The sequence below is a fragment of the Colletes gigas genome, unplaced genomic scaffold (genome assembly GCF_013123115.1).
Source record: "Colletes gigas isolate AHSC1104 unplaced genomic scaffold, ASM1312311v1 Colletes_gigas_Sc00013, whole genome shotgun sequence".
Classification (NCBI taxonomy): Eukaryota; Metazoa; Arthropoda; class Insecta; order Hymenoptera; family Colletidae; genus Colletes; species Colletes gigas.
In genome coordinates, this window is record NW_025106642.1 from 2,935,846 (window position 1) to 2,954,415 (window position 18,570).

General features: G+C 33.4%; 3 protein-coding genes across 4 annotated transcripts; 2 read left to right on the forward strand and 1 right to left on the reverse strand.

The window, feature by feature from the left end:
• The first annotated feature begins 924 nt into the window (after positions 1–924).
• On the forward strand, positions 925–3,747 carry LOC122399322 (probable ATP-dependent RNA helicase pitchoune). 2 transcript variants are annotated; one of them, XM_043399932.1, is made up of 10 exons: positions 925–1,099; positions 1,177–1,287; positions 1,382–1,453; positions 1,541–1,801; positions 1,861–2,175; positions 2,263–2,564; positions 2,645–2,797; positions 2,865–3,035; positions 3,165–3,342; positions 3,581–3,747. In XM_043399932.1, the coding sequence occupies exons 1-10, from the start codon at positions 997–999 to the stop codon at positions 3,745–3,747; spliced, it is 1,833 nt and encodes a 610-aa protein (XP_043255867.1). In that variant the 5' UTR covers positions 925–996. The 2 variants fall into 2 exon arrangements, with proteins under 2 accessions (XP_043255867.1, XP_043255868.1); XM_043399933.1 differs by having other exon boundaries at positions 925–1,093.
• Positions 3,748–5,412: 1,665 nt separating this feature from the next.
• LOC122399355 (short neuropeptide F-like) lies at positions 5,413–8,001 on the forward strand. The gene is made up of 4 exons (XM_043399992.1): positions 5,413–5,521; positions 6,971–7,072; positions 7,310–7,491; positions 7,917–8,001. Exons 2-4 carry the CDS (start codon positions 6,985–6,987, stop codon positions 7,974–7,976), a joined length of 330 nt encoding a protein of 109 aa, XP_043255927.1. The 5' UTR covers positions 5,413–5,521; positions 6,971–6,984; the 3' UTR covers positions 7,977–8,001.
• A 449-nt stretch (positions 8,002–8,450) lies between these two features.
• LOC122399329 (pyruvate kinase-like) lies at positions 8,451–18,313 on the reverse strand. The gene is made up of 8 exons (XM_043399939.1): positions 18,106–18,313; positions 14,886–14,921; positions 11,457–11,801; positions 11,189–11,375; positions 10,468–10,989; positions 9,855–10,193; positions 9,579–9,735; positions 8,451–8,727 (listed from the first exon to the last, which is right to left on the reverse strand). Exons 2-8 carry the CDS (start codon positions 14,910–14,912, stop codon positions 8,715–8,717), a joined length of 1,590 nt encoding a protein of 529 aa, XP_043255874.1. The 5' UTR covers positions 14,913–14,921; positions 18,106–18,313; the 3' UTR covers positions 8,451–8,714.
• Positions 18,314–18,570: the final 257 nt, after the last annotated feature.

The window sequence follows — 18,570 nt, forward strand, 5'->3', positions numbered from 1 at the left end:
AGTAATTGATTTAAGAAACACTACCTCAACTTGATAAAAATTGTTTGGAAAAAAAAAAAATGTTAATCTTGGATTTTAAACATTTTATAGAGATGTACAAACGTAATAGTAAAATCAGCTATGTATTTCTACATGCGATTTTAATCTGCGTATTTACAATTGTAAACAAAATGTATATATGTGCACTTTAAATACAAGTCGTAATTTCTTAGTAACCTTTGATTCTAATCGGTAGCTTGCATGAAATTAATATTTAATAAAAATGCCAAAATGTATTTTTTACGCAATATTTATGGAAATTACCATAAAATAATGAGATGGACGTAATATTATCATAATAATAATAGGGAAAATGTAAATGTCTTCTATCAATTATGATTTTCATAAAATTTAAATATAGTTGCTCTTACTAAAAAAACATGAGTGTGGTTTTAATAATCTGTTGTAGGGAGGTTTCGGGAAAATTCAGAAATGATCTTTTGTTAGCTACATTCTGGTTTGGTTGCATGTAGGACTCAATTATTCTTTGTTAACTCCAAACGCTGCAACGAATTAATTGACACACGTGATCTCGTAGTGTTTCGGAGAGCCGACAAAGGCAAACTGACACGTGCCCTCTTTCTCGATTCTCCGAAGCTGCCCGAAGTTACTTCGGACCGTCTCGTGGGAGTCGAGAGAGAAAGGCTCACATTTGCCGAGACGGCCCGAAGTTACTTCGGGCAGCTTCGGAGAATCGAGAAGGAGGGCATGCGTCAGTTTGCCTTTGTCGGCTCTCCGAAACACGTCCGTACTCACGTACGCGTGATCTGGCATAGTTTAAAAAAGTGGAATGAGATGTTCCCGGTGCACCCGGTGCTCCGTCTGGCATCTCCGGTTTGTATGAAACCTTCCACTCTATCTAATCCTCTTTAACACTGACCACATGGTTGAAAGGTGATAACTAAAAGCATGTATTAAGTTTAGTTTAATATTTAAATCTTCATTTATTGTATAAAAATGTCGGTGCCGGATAAAGTGTTGATGCGAAAAATAAAAAAAAGAGAAAAGAGGAGACTTGAAATATTAAAGAAACGGGAAATACAAGTACAAGATGGTAATTGTATGTTTGGAATGTAATTAACTGTTATCTTATTTCTCAATGAAGTTAGTAATTTGTATTATTATTACTTTGTATAGCAACGAAAGATGAAACTGCAATTGAGGATTCAGAACGTAATATTACGAAAAATAGTGAAGAATTATCAAATTCATCTGGACAATATTGGATAGAAGATGAACCGGTAAAAAGTAAGTCCGAACAATTGTTTATTTGCGCTATGAATATACAGCGAGTCAAGGAAATCTTCATGAACTAAAACATGTGTTTTTTACCATATTACAGACAAGAAAAGAAAAACGAATAATGATAAGAAATTAAAAGTAGATGATACATCAATAAATGAAGCTGTAAATTGTAAGTGCAATAGTAGAATATAAGTAGAATAATACATTATTTTGTTAAATAACATTGTACATATGTTCGGTTAAATTTATTTTGTAGTGCCTGGATCAGAAGTAGGATTACATGTAACGAATGATACAAGTTTCAAAGTGTTAGAGGATACAGTATGTGAAAATACATTAAAAGCAATAAAAGACATGGGTTTTGAAAACATGACAGAGATACAAGCAAAATCTATTCCACCGTTGTTACAAGGCAGAGATCTGGTGGGATCTGCAAAAACAGGATCTGGGAAAACTTTAGCATTTTTAATACCAGCCATTGAACTGATATATAAACTAAAATTTATGCCCCGTAATGGTATGTAATTAATATAGATAAAACATTTTTAATTTGTATTACAACACTTTTACTTATAGGCACAGGTTGTATAATTATATCACCAACAAGAGAATTGTCCATGCAAACGTTTGGAGTTTTAAAGGAATTGATGAAATATCATTTCCATACCTATGGTTTGCTAATGGGTGGTGCTAACAGACAGACAGAAGCTCAGAAACTTGCGAAAGGAATTAATATCATTGTAACTACGCCTGGTAGATTATTAGATCATTTGCAAAATACTCCAGACTTTTTGTACAAAAATCTTCAGTGCCTCATTATCGATGAAGCCGATCGTATTTTAGATATAGGGTTTGAAGAAGAACTTAAGCAAATTATTAATATCTTGCCAAGTTAGTAGTCTGAATTTCAAATATAACAAAAGAATTAATAAAAGGCAGTATCAATCTAGATTATAACGTAATGTACTATATTTACAGAAAAGAGGCAAACAATGTTATTCAGTGCAACGCAAACGAAAAAAACAGAAACGTTAACGAGTTTGGCTTTGAAAAAAGAACCAGTTTATGTTGGCGTTGACGATGACAAAGAAAAAGCGACAGTGGAAGGTTTGGAGCAGGGTTACGTAGTTAGCCCCAGTGAGAAGAGATTCCTGCTTCTATTTACATTTTTAAAAAAGAATAGGAAGAAAAAAGTCATGGTTTTCTTCAGTTCTTGCATGTCGGTTAAATATCACCATGAACTTTTGAACTACATTGATCTACCAGTATTAAGTATTCATGTACGATTATATAATATGAAACATATATGATTGGTAATAGAACATGTAGGTTTATGTTAAATTTTTTAATTAAACAACAGGGAAAACAAAAACAAACAAAAAGAACGACAACATTTTTTCAATTTTGCAACGCCTCGACTGGTATACTACTCTGCACCGATGTAGCTGCACGCGGTCTTGACATACCAGCTGTTGATTGGATTGTGCAATATGATCCACCAGATGATCCTAAGGTAAATTGTCGGTACTATATCGCCGTTTAAAAAACTGCATAAATTAAACAACTACATAATATTTCAGGAATATATTCATCGCGTTGGTAGAACAGCTCGAGGAGAAGGTAGCAGTGGTCATGCCTTATTAATTTTAAGACCAGAGGAACTTGGCTTCCTTCGTTACCTTAAACAAGCTAGAGTACCAGTAAACGAGTTTGATTTTTCATGGAATAAGATTGCTGATATTCAATTGCAGGTGAGTTTTTAACTGTTATTCTTTTAAACTAAACATTTATACAATTTACGGGACAACTAATAGGGATACTACCTGTAGCAGCTACGAAAAATTAAAAATTTTATTTATATTGTTTCCAATGATTTTTAGCTTGAAAAGTTGATTTCGAAGAACTACTTTTTAAATATGTCGGCGAAAGAAGCATTTAAAGCATACGTAAGGGCATATGATTCGCACCATTTGAAACAAATATTCGACATCGAAACTTTGGACTTGGCGAAAGTTGCGAAATCTTTTGGATTCGTCGTACCACCAGCCATGGATCTGAGTATCCTTTTTAAAAGTCTAATACTATATTACTTTTTGCTGTTTAATTTTAACCCTTAAGTGAACTCTCAATCTCAACTTTAAAGAATTTAAAAAATAACGAAAGGGTTGATCTTATTGTGTTCTAAAATTAGTATTTTTATAGCTTTATTAATTATTAAGCTTTCAAGCATTTTACTTCTCATAATTTATATTATTCAGCATTCCCACAATATTTCCTTAACGGTGTTTTATCGCAGAAGTGGGACTGAGCAAAAATTCAAGACCACGAAAAAGATTAGGCGGAGGCGGTTATGGATATTTCAAAAATATGAACAATCCAAATTTGGAGAAACAACCGCAGCGCAGAATGATATTCCAACAAAAGAAAAAACATCAAAAGGACAATCGACAGTTTGTTAGATAATTGTATTTGAAAATGTTTAAATAAATACATCAATTGTACACTATGCATATAAAAAGTTGTTCAAAATACTATCCTTCGTATATATTCTATATATTAGATCGAAGCATTTTAAACAAATTTTAAGGAAAAATGATTTCTCTCCGTACACGAATAGGATAATCGGCTGAAAAATTGAAGTCTAATAAACGGTGATGAATGTTACGAAAAAATACCCAGTCGATAAAATCATCATGGCACGTAAAGTCTTTAAACAGATGTGAAATATCAAAGTCAAACATTGAACTGATAGAAATCGTATTAGGCGAACAGCATACTCGATATGCAATCAAGATATTTTATATTTTATTACTTTTATCGTATCTCACATTATTTAAAAGATATGCATATACCGTTTAATAAAATGATTAAATCTATGACATTACAGATGATTTATGGCAAATATAATATTTTCTAACAATGTTAAAGCAACTTATATAATGTTTCCTTTCAACATATTTTCTTATCACTTAAACAAATGAAATTTCGTGATTTTATGCCTTTATTTGAAACATATTTCTTCTTTGTTATTGTCCATAATGTTGTTAAAAATAGAAAACTCATACCATTGGTAAAATACATAAGTGTAGATGTATTTTACTGATGCTTAATGGAAGTGACATCATTATTATTTCATAAGCGTAGAAAATGACCGAAAAAAGAAATCGATATGGAGCATCATACGTAAATGGTACAAGAGCGTATTGAATTACATTTTAATGCTAACGTTAATGTCCAATTGAACATCTTGGGGCTCTCGATATCTGAATAAACACATTTACTCTGGTAATAGACGGTGTACACAGTAACAATATACATTCAGATAAAAAAGTAAATATAAGTTCCATTATATCTTATTTATTAGATGCAGAGAAATATCGATATTTTCCAATAGTTCAAATTCTACGAAATTTATCCAAAGAAATCTTTATATTAATTCTTAATAATACAAAAGAATTATTAGGATTTTACGCGTTGTTAAAAATACTTGAACAAAATACATGAAATTATAGTTTCTTAAGAATTTAATTAGAAAATTAAATAAATCTTCAAGCCGTGACTGAAATGCATATTTTTGGTTGCACATATCGATTCCTCTCTTCGTTCTAGGTAAGAAATTATTTTGGTACAGTGGCAAAAAAATGATTGGTTCTCGAGATATTTTCAAAAAAATGTTTTCATCTAAGAAGGACGCTTTCGCCTTACGTGGCGCATTGTAGAAAGTCGGGAAAGAATTTAGGGAAAGCATGGAAACAAAATCGACGTTTTGTATATGACTTATTCGAACAAAACGATTTGTGTAACCGGGTCCCCCTGTTATCGAACAACCGCGAGTATGTTGGTTATTGACACAAGGGTTAAACATTCGTATAATTAGTGGGAGTAACTGTATTTGAGCAAAGGGGCGCAGGAAAGCGAAAGGGGAAGACGCGAGAGAACTGCGCATGCGCACGAGATCGCGTGGTTGTTTTCAAGCAGTTACCTGTGTGCTTTCGTCCACATTCCCCTACCCCATGAGAATCGCATCCCCTACACAAACTACGCACACATGCACGTACGTATATACGTGTACATATGTATATACATATAAATATATATATATCTGAAGATACCTTCGGTACCGTCTCACTTCTCATCGTTACCCCCGTGTCGCGCGACTCGTACAATTTTCAAGATTGCACAGAAAGTAATTCCATCCGCTTGTTGGAAGCCCTTTGATCTCTGTCTCTATCATAAGGTAAGTTCATCAATTTCGTTAAATTTAGTTTTAATTTAGCGATCGTGAGATTTACGTAATTTTATAATCTGCACAGTGTTACGTGATTTTCGTGCGTGAAATTGTGATTATTTAAGAAATATGCAATGCTCGAAAAGTACAGATTTGAAGGATAATTCCGCCGGTAATTTGCAATTTATTTTCATTTCTAAACATAGTCTGCTTTGGAATAAGAAATTGTCACGCGTAATTGTGAAACTATTCTAACTCGAGATACAAATATTTTCGTAAAATAACATTTTTTAAACTATCGAGAGCGTGTATTAATTGAAATCTTTTTATTGGTATGTTTAAATCTCTTAAATCCGTTTAAATTATGCTTATAGTTGATAATGTTCAACGATCGACAGTAAGGATTGAATAATTCGATTTAAAGTAGCGCAATAAATATGTTACCGATATTTTTAAATATATTTTGTAGTTATGTTAGAAATAAAATTCTTCGACGGTTAACCAACGATTAGAGAAGCGAAAAATTTTTGATTTTTGCTTTTTTTTCAGATATAATCTTCGAGTTGTAATTACTGGTTTATGTATAATAAAATTCTTACCAGTAAATAGTTACGAAATTTTTTTTTATTTCGATAAATTAAAGTTCAAATAGTTACTTAATACCGATATTAAAAATCTATTGAAATTAAATTCCTCCATCATCGATAAGTAGTCTAATTGTCTCGATATGTAATCAAATCCTTCGTAAGCTCTGGTTAAATATAAATCGTTGATGTATATTTATAAATTGAAATTGATAATTGATAATTGTGATACAATAGCGTTTAAATTTCGAACACCGTGAATATGTTCTATGAAACTCATTGTCGAACGATATGAAAACAGCTCGACCGTCCCTTATTGTTAAATACCTGCCGCGTTACATGCACAATAGAGACACAGAGTCCAGTGCACCGAATTGCTTTAATATGTAACTCTACTCCGCTCGATACGAATCTATTTCTACGCAAATTGTATTGCGTTGAAAAGCCTGTGCTAATTTTATAAAACTATTCACTTTCTTTCGCACACGAGTTAATTTTTACAGCACCAAAGGCAATGCACAAGATAATTTATATTTAACACTTTACCGACCGGTAGCGGTTGATTAATCGGCTATCGGTCGGTAAAAAAGTTGATTAATACGCTATCGGTCGGTAAGCGTTGGCCGGTAAAACAGTCGATTAATAGGCTATCGGTCGGTAATGTATTAACAAAGAATATTTTTTTCAAAATTTTTGGTGGTCATGTAAATGATATTGTATTTCATCTATAATGTTATCTAAATATCTAAAATGTTCAAGTATTTAAGTATTTACTGTATAAAAACCAATAGTATCGTACGACTATTTACTTAAACAGTTATGCGTACTTAATTAAAATTAATTAAGCACGTTTAATGTAACATTTTATTTTCAGAAAACGTTAACAAGATGTGGAGTAAACTCTACGTAAAATCTATGCTGCTGTTCGTTATCGTCGGCTTTGCTGTCGGTGTTGAAAGATACAAAGACTATGGAGGTATTTATATAATTATCAATTAATCTGCGGATAAAGAAAACAATCTTTAAATAATTGAAACAACATCCGCCCACTGTTTACGTGTATTCTGTATGAGTGACACGATGAGTAACGCGGAAAAAATATCGGTTAATAAATTTTGAATAAGACGATACAAGTATAAAAATTTTGACTCTTGCAGCCAAGGACCACCGATTGATCTATTATTTTTTAATCGTTTCGTTTGTTCGTTTACAGATGAAATACCGGGAAAAATACCAGAGGAGAGTATCCAAGAGCTTTACAAACTTCTAATGCATCGTAACACTTTCGACGACACTGTATTTGGCAAGGTTCCATTCGAACATTTAATGATCCGCAAATCTCAACGATCGCCATCTTTACGCTTACGTTTTGGGCGTTCGGATTCGAGTTTACCTGTAAGTACAAATTCCCTCCTGAATTTAATACATTTGTAAAGATCGCGTGCTTTCTTATATCAGGTCATAATATAAATAATATTCCCTGTTTATCTTACTTTAAATAAACACTTAAAACGGATGTCGACAATGTGTTTACAGAAACTTGTTTCTATATCTTTTAAAAAATGATCTATCGGCGTTTACAACGTGCGTTCGAAGCAGTTAAATCGATATTTCTCGATTACATCGATTACGTTTGATATCAGATGAGTACATCGGTAATTGGTTTTATCTTATTATCGTCTGTAGAATTACCTCCCCAAACAATGACTAATGGTAGCCTGTACAATAATAAAATCTGATAAATTAATAATAGTAAACCATTATCATTGAAAAATAGTAATACATTTACAAATAACTTTTAAATAATTTGTGTTTTTCAGATGGAAAGATTCTTTGGATATATGAACGGTATGGCATCACCAAGATTCAACGACAATTAAACGAAAATGAACAGTTCGGTTTTCGGCGATCTCTTTTACTACACGTATGAAAAGAATTCAAATATAACAATTGTCTTTAAATAAAATTTCCATTGTCAATTGTTCCTAACCTATTGTTTTTTCCTCAAAAGAAACCACATTTTCAAATTTTTAGGTCGGTACGACAGTATTGACAGTCAATTTGGGCCACGAAAGTCCATAAGGTGTAAGATCTATTCGTATATCTCGTCTGCGATAGAGCTATGCACGTACATGCGTAACCTTCTTCCATCAAACGTCTCAATTATTATGTATCTTCTTGGAATTTATATGTATACATCAACATACACGTATGTGCCCCTTTTCTATCCAGTGCTTCATTTGTGTAGGTAATAAAACTCGTCCTGACATAAAATAAATTTTTTTTTTTATTCATCTTCATACAGAAATTACGAAATTCAGTAAATTTTCAGTATATTTTCTCAAACGATTACTTCAAACTTCAATGATTTACTGGCCCAAGTAAGTATTACACTTTACCATATATGTAAATCCATATATTTGTGTGTATCGTATGTATACAGCTGGGTACTTTGTAGGGGTAATAATATAATACTGTAACTACTGGCATCTTCATGTTTGTAATGTTTCAATAAATTTACTAAGCTCATCATACATATAAGTTACATACATACTGAACTTTCAACATCTACAATCACTGAATTCTTTTTCTTCTTCACAAAACCAGCCAATGTACTTTTACTCAACATTTCTGAAAATATGAGAAAACCATTAATACTTAGGGTGGAATATACCTACAACGAGGATTCTTTATGAAAAAATGAATTGAAAAAAACAGAAAATTTGTTGAATCTACATGCAAATAACTGAAAGTCACAAGGAGAGATCCCAAGGATCTGGATGAAGATGTTAAAGATCGGGATCGAGAAGAATTAGAGATCACACAATTCGTCACTTTTTAGCATTGATGATTATGACACTTAGCGTGTAGTAGCGGTACTACCTAGTGATTTTAAGAACGAGACACAAAGTATAATTATTGTATACACATGAAGTGAGCAGATATTAATTGCCGCTAGCGATATCGATAAGCACAATTCAAACACTGCCGAGTTGAAACAAACTCAGCTTCTAATTCAAGCAATCGACGGAAGAACATATATACAACACATAAATGTAACTAATAAAAAATTAAGATCAACTTATACAACAAACATATTCAATGACAAAATATAAAAGGATAAATGTTATTTACAAATCGACAGGATACGATTCCCTTCTTTAGTAAGAGTGGTTAAGAAAAAGGCTAATTAAAACCAAACTTATACTGTCCTAACAAAGAATTAAGCGATTAAATGTTAATTATAGCTAGCATGCAATTAAGCATTGTTTTTTTCCTTTCATTAACCTAATTGAAAAAAGAAAGAACAACACAATGAAATTATATTACTACGAAACGTTTACAAAGCAAAACAATGAACAACATTATTATATTGCGGATGTTAAATGCACGAAAATTATAAAATATCTTCGTAAGAATCTGTTCCACTACGTATAGTACATGCATCTTCATCTTCATCTTCAACTTCTATATCTACATACATAATACGAAGCGTATTCGTAAATCCTGAGCCTTGTTTCCATCCAGTGACAACTACGACTGCATCTCCAGCTTTGATAAAACCACGATCTTTGCCGAAGTTCAGTCCAAACTGAACACGCGTATCAACATCTTTCACCCAATCGGACAATGGCGCACCTGCAAATAATAATTACTCGTACATGGTAATTTCGCGTATTTTTCGTGCATGGTAAAAATACTTGTCACTAGGTGAATACCTTTTCCATGTATTTATCTCTCGTAATAATATTCATTACCTTCATAAAACAGTGGTAAAATTCCACGGTAAAGATGTGCTTGTCTTGCAACTTGATGGAATCTGGTTACCGCAATAATCGGACAGCGAGGTCTATATTTTGCAACTAAATGTGCAGAGCGACCAGAGGTCGTGATTACTATAATAGCGCTAGCGAAACATTTCATAGATCCTGCTACAGCAGCAATCGCGACAGTGTGCGTGGCATCGATTGGCGGTACAGCTTTGCTCGAAAGATCATGGAATATCTGTGTTTGCCAAATGGCTGCTTCTGCTTCCTTGCAGATATTAGCCATTGTACGCACACATTCCAAAGGATAATCTCCTTTGGCAGTTTCACCTAAACATTTTACAATTGTTATAGAAATAACGCTATTTAATCTTTTAGCTTGTTATATACTTAACACATTACCGACCGATAGCCTATTAATCGACTTTTTTACCGGCCAACGCTTGCCGACCGATAGCCGATTAATCAACCGCTACCGGTCGGTAAAGTGTTAAGAACTAATATTACGCTTCTTTTGATTATTTTAATAAAATACGGGAACATACTATTAGTATCTGAATAATCAACGTAACAATTACGCTTACGTGCAATACAATATCAGTACCTGATAACATAACACAATCTGCACCGTCGAGAATAGCGTTTGCTACATCCGACGTTTCGGCTCTAGTCGCCCGTGGCTTTTTCACCATAGATTCCAGCATCTGTGTAGCACAGATCACAGGTTTGCCAACTTTATTACAGCCAGAAATCATACATTTCTGTGCCAAGAACACTTTCTCTGGTGGTATTTCAATACCAAGATCACCACGAGCCACCATAATACCATCGGAAGCATCGATAATCTCACTGAGATTTGTCATGCCTTGCTGATTTTCGATCTTCGATATTATTTTAATATTCTTGCCCTTCTCGCCGAGAATAGCCCGAATTTCACTCAAAGCAGCGGCATTTCTGATAAACGAAGCGAAAATCATATCTACTTCTTGGTCGACTCCAAACTGTAGATCAGATTTATCTTTCTCAGAAACAGCTGGCAGATCTACTGGCACGCCAGGTAAATTAACACCTTTGCGTGAACCTAGCATACCGCCATTTTCGACCGTCGTTGTAATTCCATCGGGAGCTAACGAATGTAAAGATAAAATAGTATGAACAACAAGGTTTAATTTCTTGGTACATCGTGCCAATTCGTGTCACATAAAATGACCATCAATTACTGCACTTGTTACCACTTATATTACACCGGTTTTTTTTAAATAAACCAAACATCGACATCGGCTGATTTATTTTGTAGAGAATATAGAAATATTTATGATACATACAGACTGCAGTGACGATGAGGGAAATTAAACCATCATCGACGAAGACACGGTTCCCAACCTTCAGCACCTTGTTAATGTTCTCGTAATCCACAAAAACTGCGTTGACGTTACCTTTCTCCGCAAGCGATTTGTCAGTAGACAATTTGAAACTTTGACCTTTGACCAATTCAACTTCAGCTGATCCGCCCTGGTAAAATGACAAGCCTTTAAATATTACATTTTTTATCTTAGTAAAAAAATAATGTAAGTACTCGGTTTTGTTACCTACCCCTTCTAAAAGTCCAGTACGAATTTCAGGGCCCTTAGTGTCGAGAGCAATCGCCACAGGAACGTTAATTTTCGTACGAGCGGTGAGATTTTTCTGCGCTTGTCTCACGTTAGCGATTGTCTCCGCGTGATACTCGTGCGATCCATGAGAGAAGTTCAATCGTGCAATATTCATACCCGTTTCGATCATCTTTTCAAGGGTTTCGACCGGTCTCGAAGCCGGTCCGATCGTGCAAATTATTCCCGAAAGTCGAACGAAAGACGCACGATTTTCGATATCCAGAGCACACATGTGGTCCAACTGACTCTGAGCATACATAGCCAGGGTGTTCGGCTTTCCAGACATCTACAAAACACAATAATCATGTAAAATTTGTATACAAACTATTTTAATACTTTAGAACAATCATTCACAACACGTTGACTGCCATGCCACTGTTCCATGTTTTAACAAGTTCTCGACATTTGTTCAAATCACCGTGAAACATAGAAATACTTGATAACTCAATGGTGTATTAGTTTTTTTTCAACATTTCTAATTGATGCAAGTATTAGGGTTCTTCCATTGTAAATAATATTGCAATACATTGTAAGTTCAAAGTACAGGTCACCAGAGACCACCATGGCAGTCAACATGTTAAGCAAATTAATCTGAAAGCGTCTTGAAATTGATGTGTAATTCAACCGAAGAAAATATACAGAATGTTCGGCCAACCCTGGGAAAAATTTTTATGGGGGATTCTAGAGGCCAAAATAAGACGAAAATCAAGAATACCAATTTGTTGATGGAGGCTTTGTTAAAAAGTTATTAACGTTTAAAGTTCCAGCCGTACTGAATTTTTTTCTCGAAAATGCGCAGGATTTCGGGGGTAGGTCTATTCACCAAAAATGATTGTAATTGACCCCCGCAACCGAAAATAATTTTTCCAGACAAATTTGGAAATTTTTTTTGCCGATATTCACGTACCCCCTGTTGATTTTTTTTAAAAATTCGTTTGACGCACTACGGAAAAGTTGCATAGTACTTTTTCGTAGGTACCCATGAGCTCTACTTCTCCCCAAAATTTCATTGAAATATATTCACTATTGCAGGAATTATGGTCTTTTGAAAATTGGACCATTTTTATGGGGGTTTTTCTCACTTTACGGGGTTGAGGACCAACCGTTCCGATATTTTTGAAATCTTGGCATATTCTATAGCAAAATACGCGTTGTTCGCATTTTTAAACATTAAAATCCTTCAATCCGTTCAGAAGTTATGACGTTTTAAACGAAATTTCAGGGAAAAATATGATATATGGTCAGACATCATATTTTCGGTAAGGAATTTTTTTCTCGAAAGTGCGTAGGATTTCGGGGGTATGTCTATTCACCAAAAATGATTGTAATTGAACCCCGCAATCAAAAATAATTTTTTCAAAACGATTTGAAATTTTTTTTTCCGTCGAAAAATTTCACACCTCGAATTTTTTTCTCGAAAGTAGATAGGATTTCGAGGGTATGTCTATTCACCAAAAATGATTGTAATTGACCCCCGCAACCGAAAATAATTTTTCCAGAACGATCTGAAATTTTTGAATTTAATTGTTAATAACTTTTTAACGAAGCCTCCATCAACAAATTGGTATTCGTGATTTTCGTCTTACTTTGGCCTCTAGAATTACCCATTAAAATTTTTCCTAGGGATGGCTGAACACCCTGTATATGAAAAAATAAATAAGCAAGTACTAAAAGTCTATAAAAGGTCAAATCTACACAAGTATAGAGCTAAACTATTATAAAAAAACCATCTATACTTAAGCAAAATCAATTACATTGTCAAGGTCACGTACTACCAGCACTCAACCTTCTGTTTGAAAGATAAAACATGCAAAAAACTCACATGCGTTCTCTCCTAAACAGAATAACGAGTTGAGATGGTATAAAACTAGCACACTTACCTGATATGATTTACAGTCAGATACGTGATCTTGACAGGAAAATGCTATATTAATTTTAGCTTCACTGTACGTGAATCTTTAAATCCAGGCTTATAAGAATGTAAGATCAGCATTATCTGCTGTATTTAAACATGTAGGGTGTTCATTTGGAAAGTTACAAAAATACAAAAGTTTTTCAGTTTCAAGGGTGAAATACAGCTATTTGTTAAATGTTTTCAAAATCATTTGATGGTCGAAAAAAAAACTTTTGTATATTACTTTCCATAACTTTGATCCATTATCTTTCTAAAAATGGTATTAATGCATTGTTGGGATTCAGCAAACTGAAGTGAAACTAAACATAACATTAATCAGGCTACCTTTGATTCACTTAATGTATGTAATATTAATACAATGGCATTAAATTAAATTAAAGTTACATTTCCAGTTCAAATTGGTAAAGAGAGTTTTATAGAATATTCCAGTGGATTGGTAGAATTCTAAAAAAAATACAACATCAAAGATTGTATCAATATTTTATATACACTGCCATTTATAAATATTAGACACTTGGTCGAAATGTTGTTGACCTTTGTGGATTGTTATAACTCCACAAAAAGAAGTTGTTCGATCATTTTTCTGAAGTTATTTTCAAGGTTGAACCTTTTACTTTCACAATCCTAAGTTGAATTTCCTTGATGATTCTTTTATACCAGGGAGCGAATGGGAAAGTAAAGATAATTTTATTGAAAAATATGTTTCAAATTCAAACAGCCCTCAAAAACTTTTTAAATTTTATACACTTCACAACATCAGTACAACATTTTTGTTTTGGTGTTGCATTAATAAGCGAGCAATGACCTTAAATCAATATTTATTGGATAGACCATATCGGGTATACTTTTTTCAGATCCTTAGTTTTGCATGTCTTATATTTTTTCAATTACCTAGAATTAAAAATCTATAGACTTCAATAGTTCTAATCTTTTTTGTATGAAACTTGAATAATTTGTATTCACTTTTAAATAAATTAAATACGTAAATATGAATTATATTTCAATTGACAGCAATCTAATTTTTGCTTGACCATATTAAGTACCTATACTCTAATACATATGTTATTTTGTCATATTTTGTGAATACAAATAATCACTATTTACAAACATTTGATATGATCACAGCAATTTGAAACCATTTTTAAAACTGCATTAACAATTTATACTAAAAACAACTCAAACTTCGTAAAAACACAACAGCAAGCGAAATAAAATCATTGCAAACTAATATACACGTTGCAGTACTGCTTCTCTTCTTGCAATCCAATTGAGATCAGATTTAACAAAGGAATGTTTGGGCAACAAATGGGTTCTAATAACACAGCTGTTGACCACTTGAGTCAAGAGTTGCTCGAACAGAAGAAACACAAAGAGCAGTGGGTGCAAACTGCTGCTAATGTAAATTGATGCAAGAAGCGAGGCTGTGCTGTATAATTAATTGGTGAGGTAAAATACCTTATCGTCTGCTGTAATCCAGACCATTTTTGCAGGCTGCGCAAATAAATAGGAGACAGGAATTAGTGACAATACTGTTTTGACGACACCTTGTCTACATCTGACTGCATTTGTTGGTGCACATGGTGCACACTGCTTATTGGGTAAACAATGCAAATTTCGCAACGAACAGAAGCGGAAAGGGAAATTGAATACGTCCGACGAATGTACTAGATGATGGCGATGCCAATATATACAGCAAGTGTACCAAAATTTATGTGTCTGCATTCTATTTCAAATTATTCATTGAAATAAAACAGATCGTACAGATCCGTTCAAATAGCATTTAAATTTCGTTGATTTATGCACAACACTAAAAAATGTATGATAATTACGAAATTGATTACTGTATGTTAATTTATCCCTCCGGCAGGCGCGCTTTTTATTGCAAAACGACCGCCTTTTTTTGTACTCTGTACACGCGGCGTTCATGTTATGAAATTCTCATTTCTTGTTCAAATAGATAGAAAAAACCTTCAAATGAGGAACAGAAAAAGGTTCAAAGTTGATCCGATCACGGGGAAAAAAATTTTTGGTGAAAGATTAAGATGCAAAATTAAATTGTGTACTTTGTACACGGGCGCGCCCGCCGGAGGGTTAAATTAATTTTAATCAGATAAGAATTGTGACGAACACATCATTTGTATCGTTACATTGTCTCAAACACCTATCTTGATTAAATTACGGGAGATAGTTCTCACAAAAATAATTAATATGTACTTTTTTTTATCTGCAATCGTCCATATTAAAGGGGTTAGGAAAACAGCCCCTAAAGATGAAATTCTCTGCACGCGTTCAAAACGATGCTTTCCATTGTTTCAGTGCCAATGAGTCTAACGCAAAACGCAGTCGCATGCGCACGACGCATACGGGGAATCCCACCTTTAAAGTTCAGGGTGGAACACATATTTTAGGACAAAAATTTTCTTTTTTTTAAACATACATTTTTGAGTATGAAATTCAACGATAAATAAAATCCTATACGACATATTGCCTTCGACTGATTCAGGTTGTAAGACCTTCGGTCAAATACAAATGGGGTGAGAACCCTGTAGGATTTTTAAGTGTTTGAAACCGAAGATTTCTTTGTGTAAAGTATGTGGTAGTTCTGGAAAGAGCTTTTTAAGAAACTTGTGGATATTTTTAAGAATTTTAATTGGTTTCTATAGTCAAGACGAGGAAACTACCCTACTCAATTTACAACAGTATGCAGAAATGTATGAATATATGCAATTTTTGTGTTGCATACTATCTCTGTTGCATCAGTCACTCTGCGTCACGGTCAGAGGTCGTGACCGAAACAATGATCGCAATTCTCGACTGGCTACGTATCTCTCAATAACTTCTAAATTTCTAAGACGTTTTAACTGTAACCCTAACTGAAATAACCGAATATTTGAGAGGAGTATTAAGAGATTGAGACCCTCAAATTCGACCCTTCCGAAACGACGGGGAAGATACGTTTGCATTTACAAGCAAACCTCATATAACTTATTTTTCGTATTATTACTTCAGTTTTAAATGCCTCGTACCGTACGTGCGTACTATTCGTCGATGAGAATACGCCTAATCCCTTTCAGAAAGATACACTTCATAGCCACACGCATAGTAGTATGTAATTGTAAGTATTACGGGGCTTCTCCTTATCACGAGTGATGATCCCACACCTAATGCGAGTTAACATCCTAAACCTACGTCTACGTCATTGTCGTTCGTTATTACTTTGTCTTACTCTATTCCGATACATTACGCTTCTGTGATTCGTCACGCGATAAGATTGTAAATGTGATCGACTTATAAGGGGAGGTTGCGACCTGTCAACCTCGAATTTGGACCAAATTTGGCAGAGTTGTAGGGGCCCCATGTCCAAACGTAATCTGTGAAACGTCAGATGTTTATGGCCAGCCATTTTTTAAAAAAAATGGCTTTGAAGGTTAAAATTTCGAAGTCGTCGGATCGAATACGTCTTTTTTTAAATTTTTGCTGTACCATCGGTAATGACTCAAATCTTTGGCTAAACTTATCAAAGATGGCTGGCCATAAACGCCTAATATTTCAATAGTGGCAATACAACAGCCAACTTCAATACTAGCCATGTTGAACAAGAAACAGTAAATCTGGCAAAGTCTGATTTTCCACTTGATAGAAAGAGCATGCAGCATTTGTGTCTATTCAGTGAAAAATCAGACTCTCTCACAGTTCTACTGTTCAGCTACAGCCAATTTGTCTGGCTCACCATCTTCTCATCGTCGAATAGTATATACAATACATAAATATCATCAGACATTTTTTTTTATATGTATTTGGTTTATGTATATTTTCAAGAAAGATTGGAATTCAAAAGGAAAACAATTTCATATATGAGATTCTATTAGATATATGTATAAGTGAATACTGTTTAAGATATGTCTATATTTTAATAAGAATAAACTGTGTTAATTGTTTATCGCTAAATGAAAAGTATTATCATACTAAAAATGATGAATGAGAGAAAAACAAGTATTGTCCAACAGAGAATGTAAGTTCTAATTCTTGAAACATAAAGAAAACAAGGGTTGTGCACATGCTGATAGTTGTCAATGAAAAATGTTCAATTAAATTTTAGGTTAACAGGGTATAGAATCATTTCTAAAAAGATGTTCAAAATATTATAGACTGTTAATACATAATATTTTAATATCAACTGTTTAGCTTTCATTAAAAATGCATAAGATGACAAGAGTAAAAATATAAATTATTTGATAGGATCAAATCGAATTGAATAAAATTCGTAGAAAATAATTATTTCCACATACTATTGAAATGTAAACTAAACAAACGAGAAATAAAGTAGAAAAATCTGGCTTTAAACGTAATACTGAACTTTTGCCAGCACTTGAAAGCAAGTGTAGCGGTTCAAGGTTAAACGTATATTCATTAAATATTCAGTAAATGCTAAATATGAATATATATATATATGCATACATCTATAAAAATATGTACAATTTCATATTGTAAAATTGTACATAATAAAAGTTAAATAAAAACAGTAAGAATTAAGAAAATACATAGAAGTGAAAAATTCCGAACACATGATAAATACTAACGACGAAGGACATTTTAAACAGTATAAGTCCTTACAATTACGGTTATTAACACAAATTAAATAGTAAAAACTATGTAATCTATATATATTATTTACCTTGACAACTTGTTTAAACCAAGCACGAGTTTAATAAAACGAAAATTAGGGAGCTGTTCGGAAATTGGCCAAAAATCACGTTCTCTACTCCACAGCCAGTAGGAAACTGATGTTTTAAGGACACGAAAGGTCACTTCATCCGAGTGTTATCTGTCTTTTGGTTGATTTTCAATGCAAGAAACACGTTCGACACTTGAAAACATATAATCGACAGTTAATCTTATCTTTATGAAAGTTGTATACCTGTATGTAGATTCTTATGTAATCTATGTATAATAATTCGTAATTTGATTAGTTAGAAACTTTTATTAAACGTGTTACCGTTACTACAGTCCATTCAACTTAAAGAAATCCACGTCGGCTCCATTAATTTCGTGTCTTCGATGCAGCCATGTTGGCTGGTTTCGCGGGAAATTTCGAAAAGCTTTAATGCACGTATTGTAATAGTACCAACTATACAAGGGA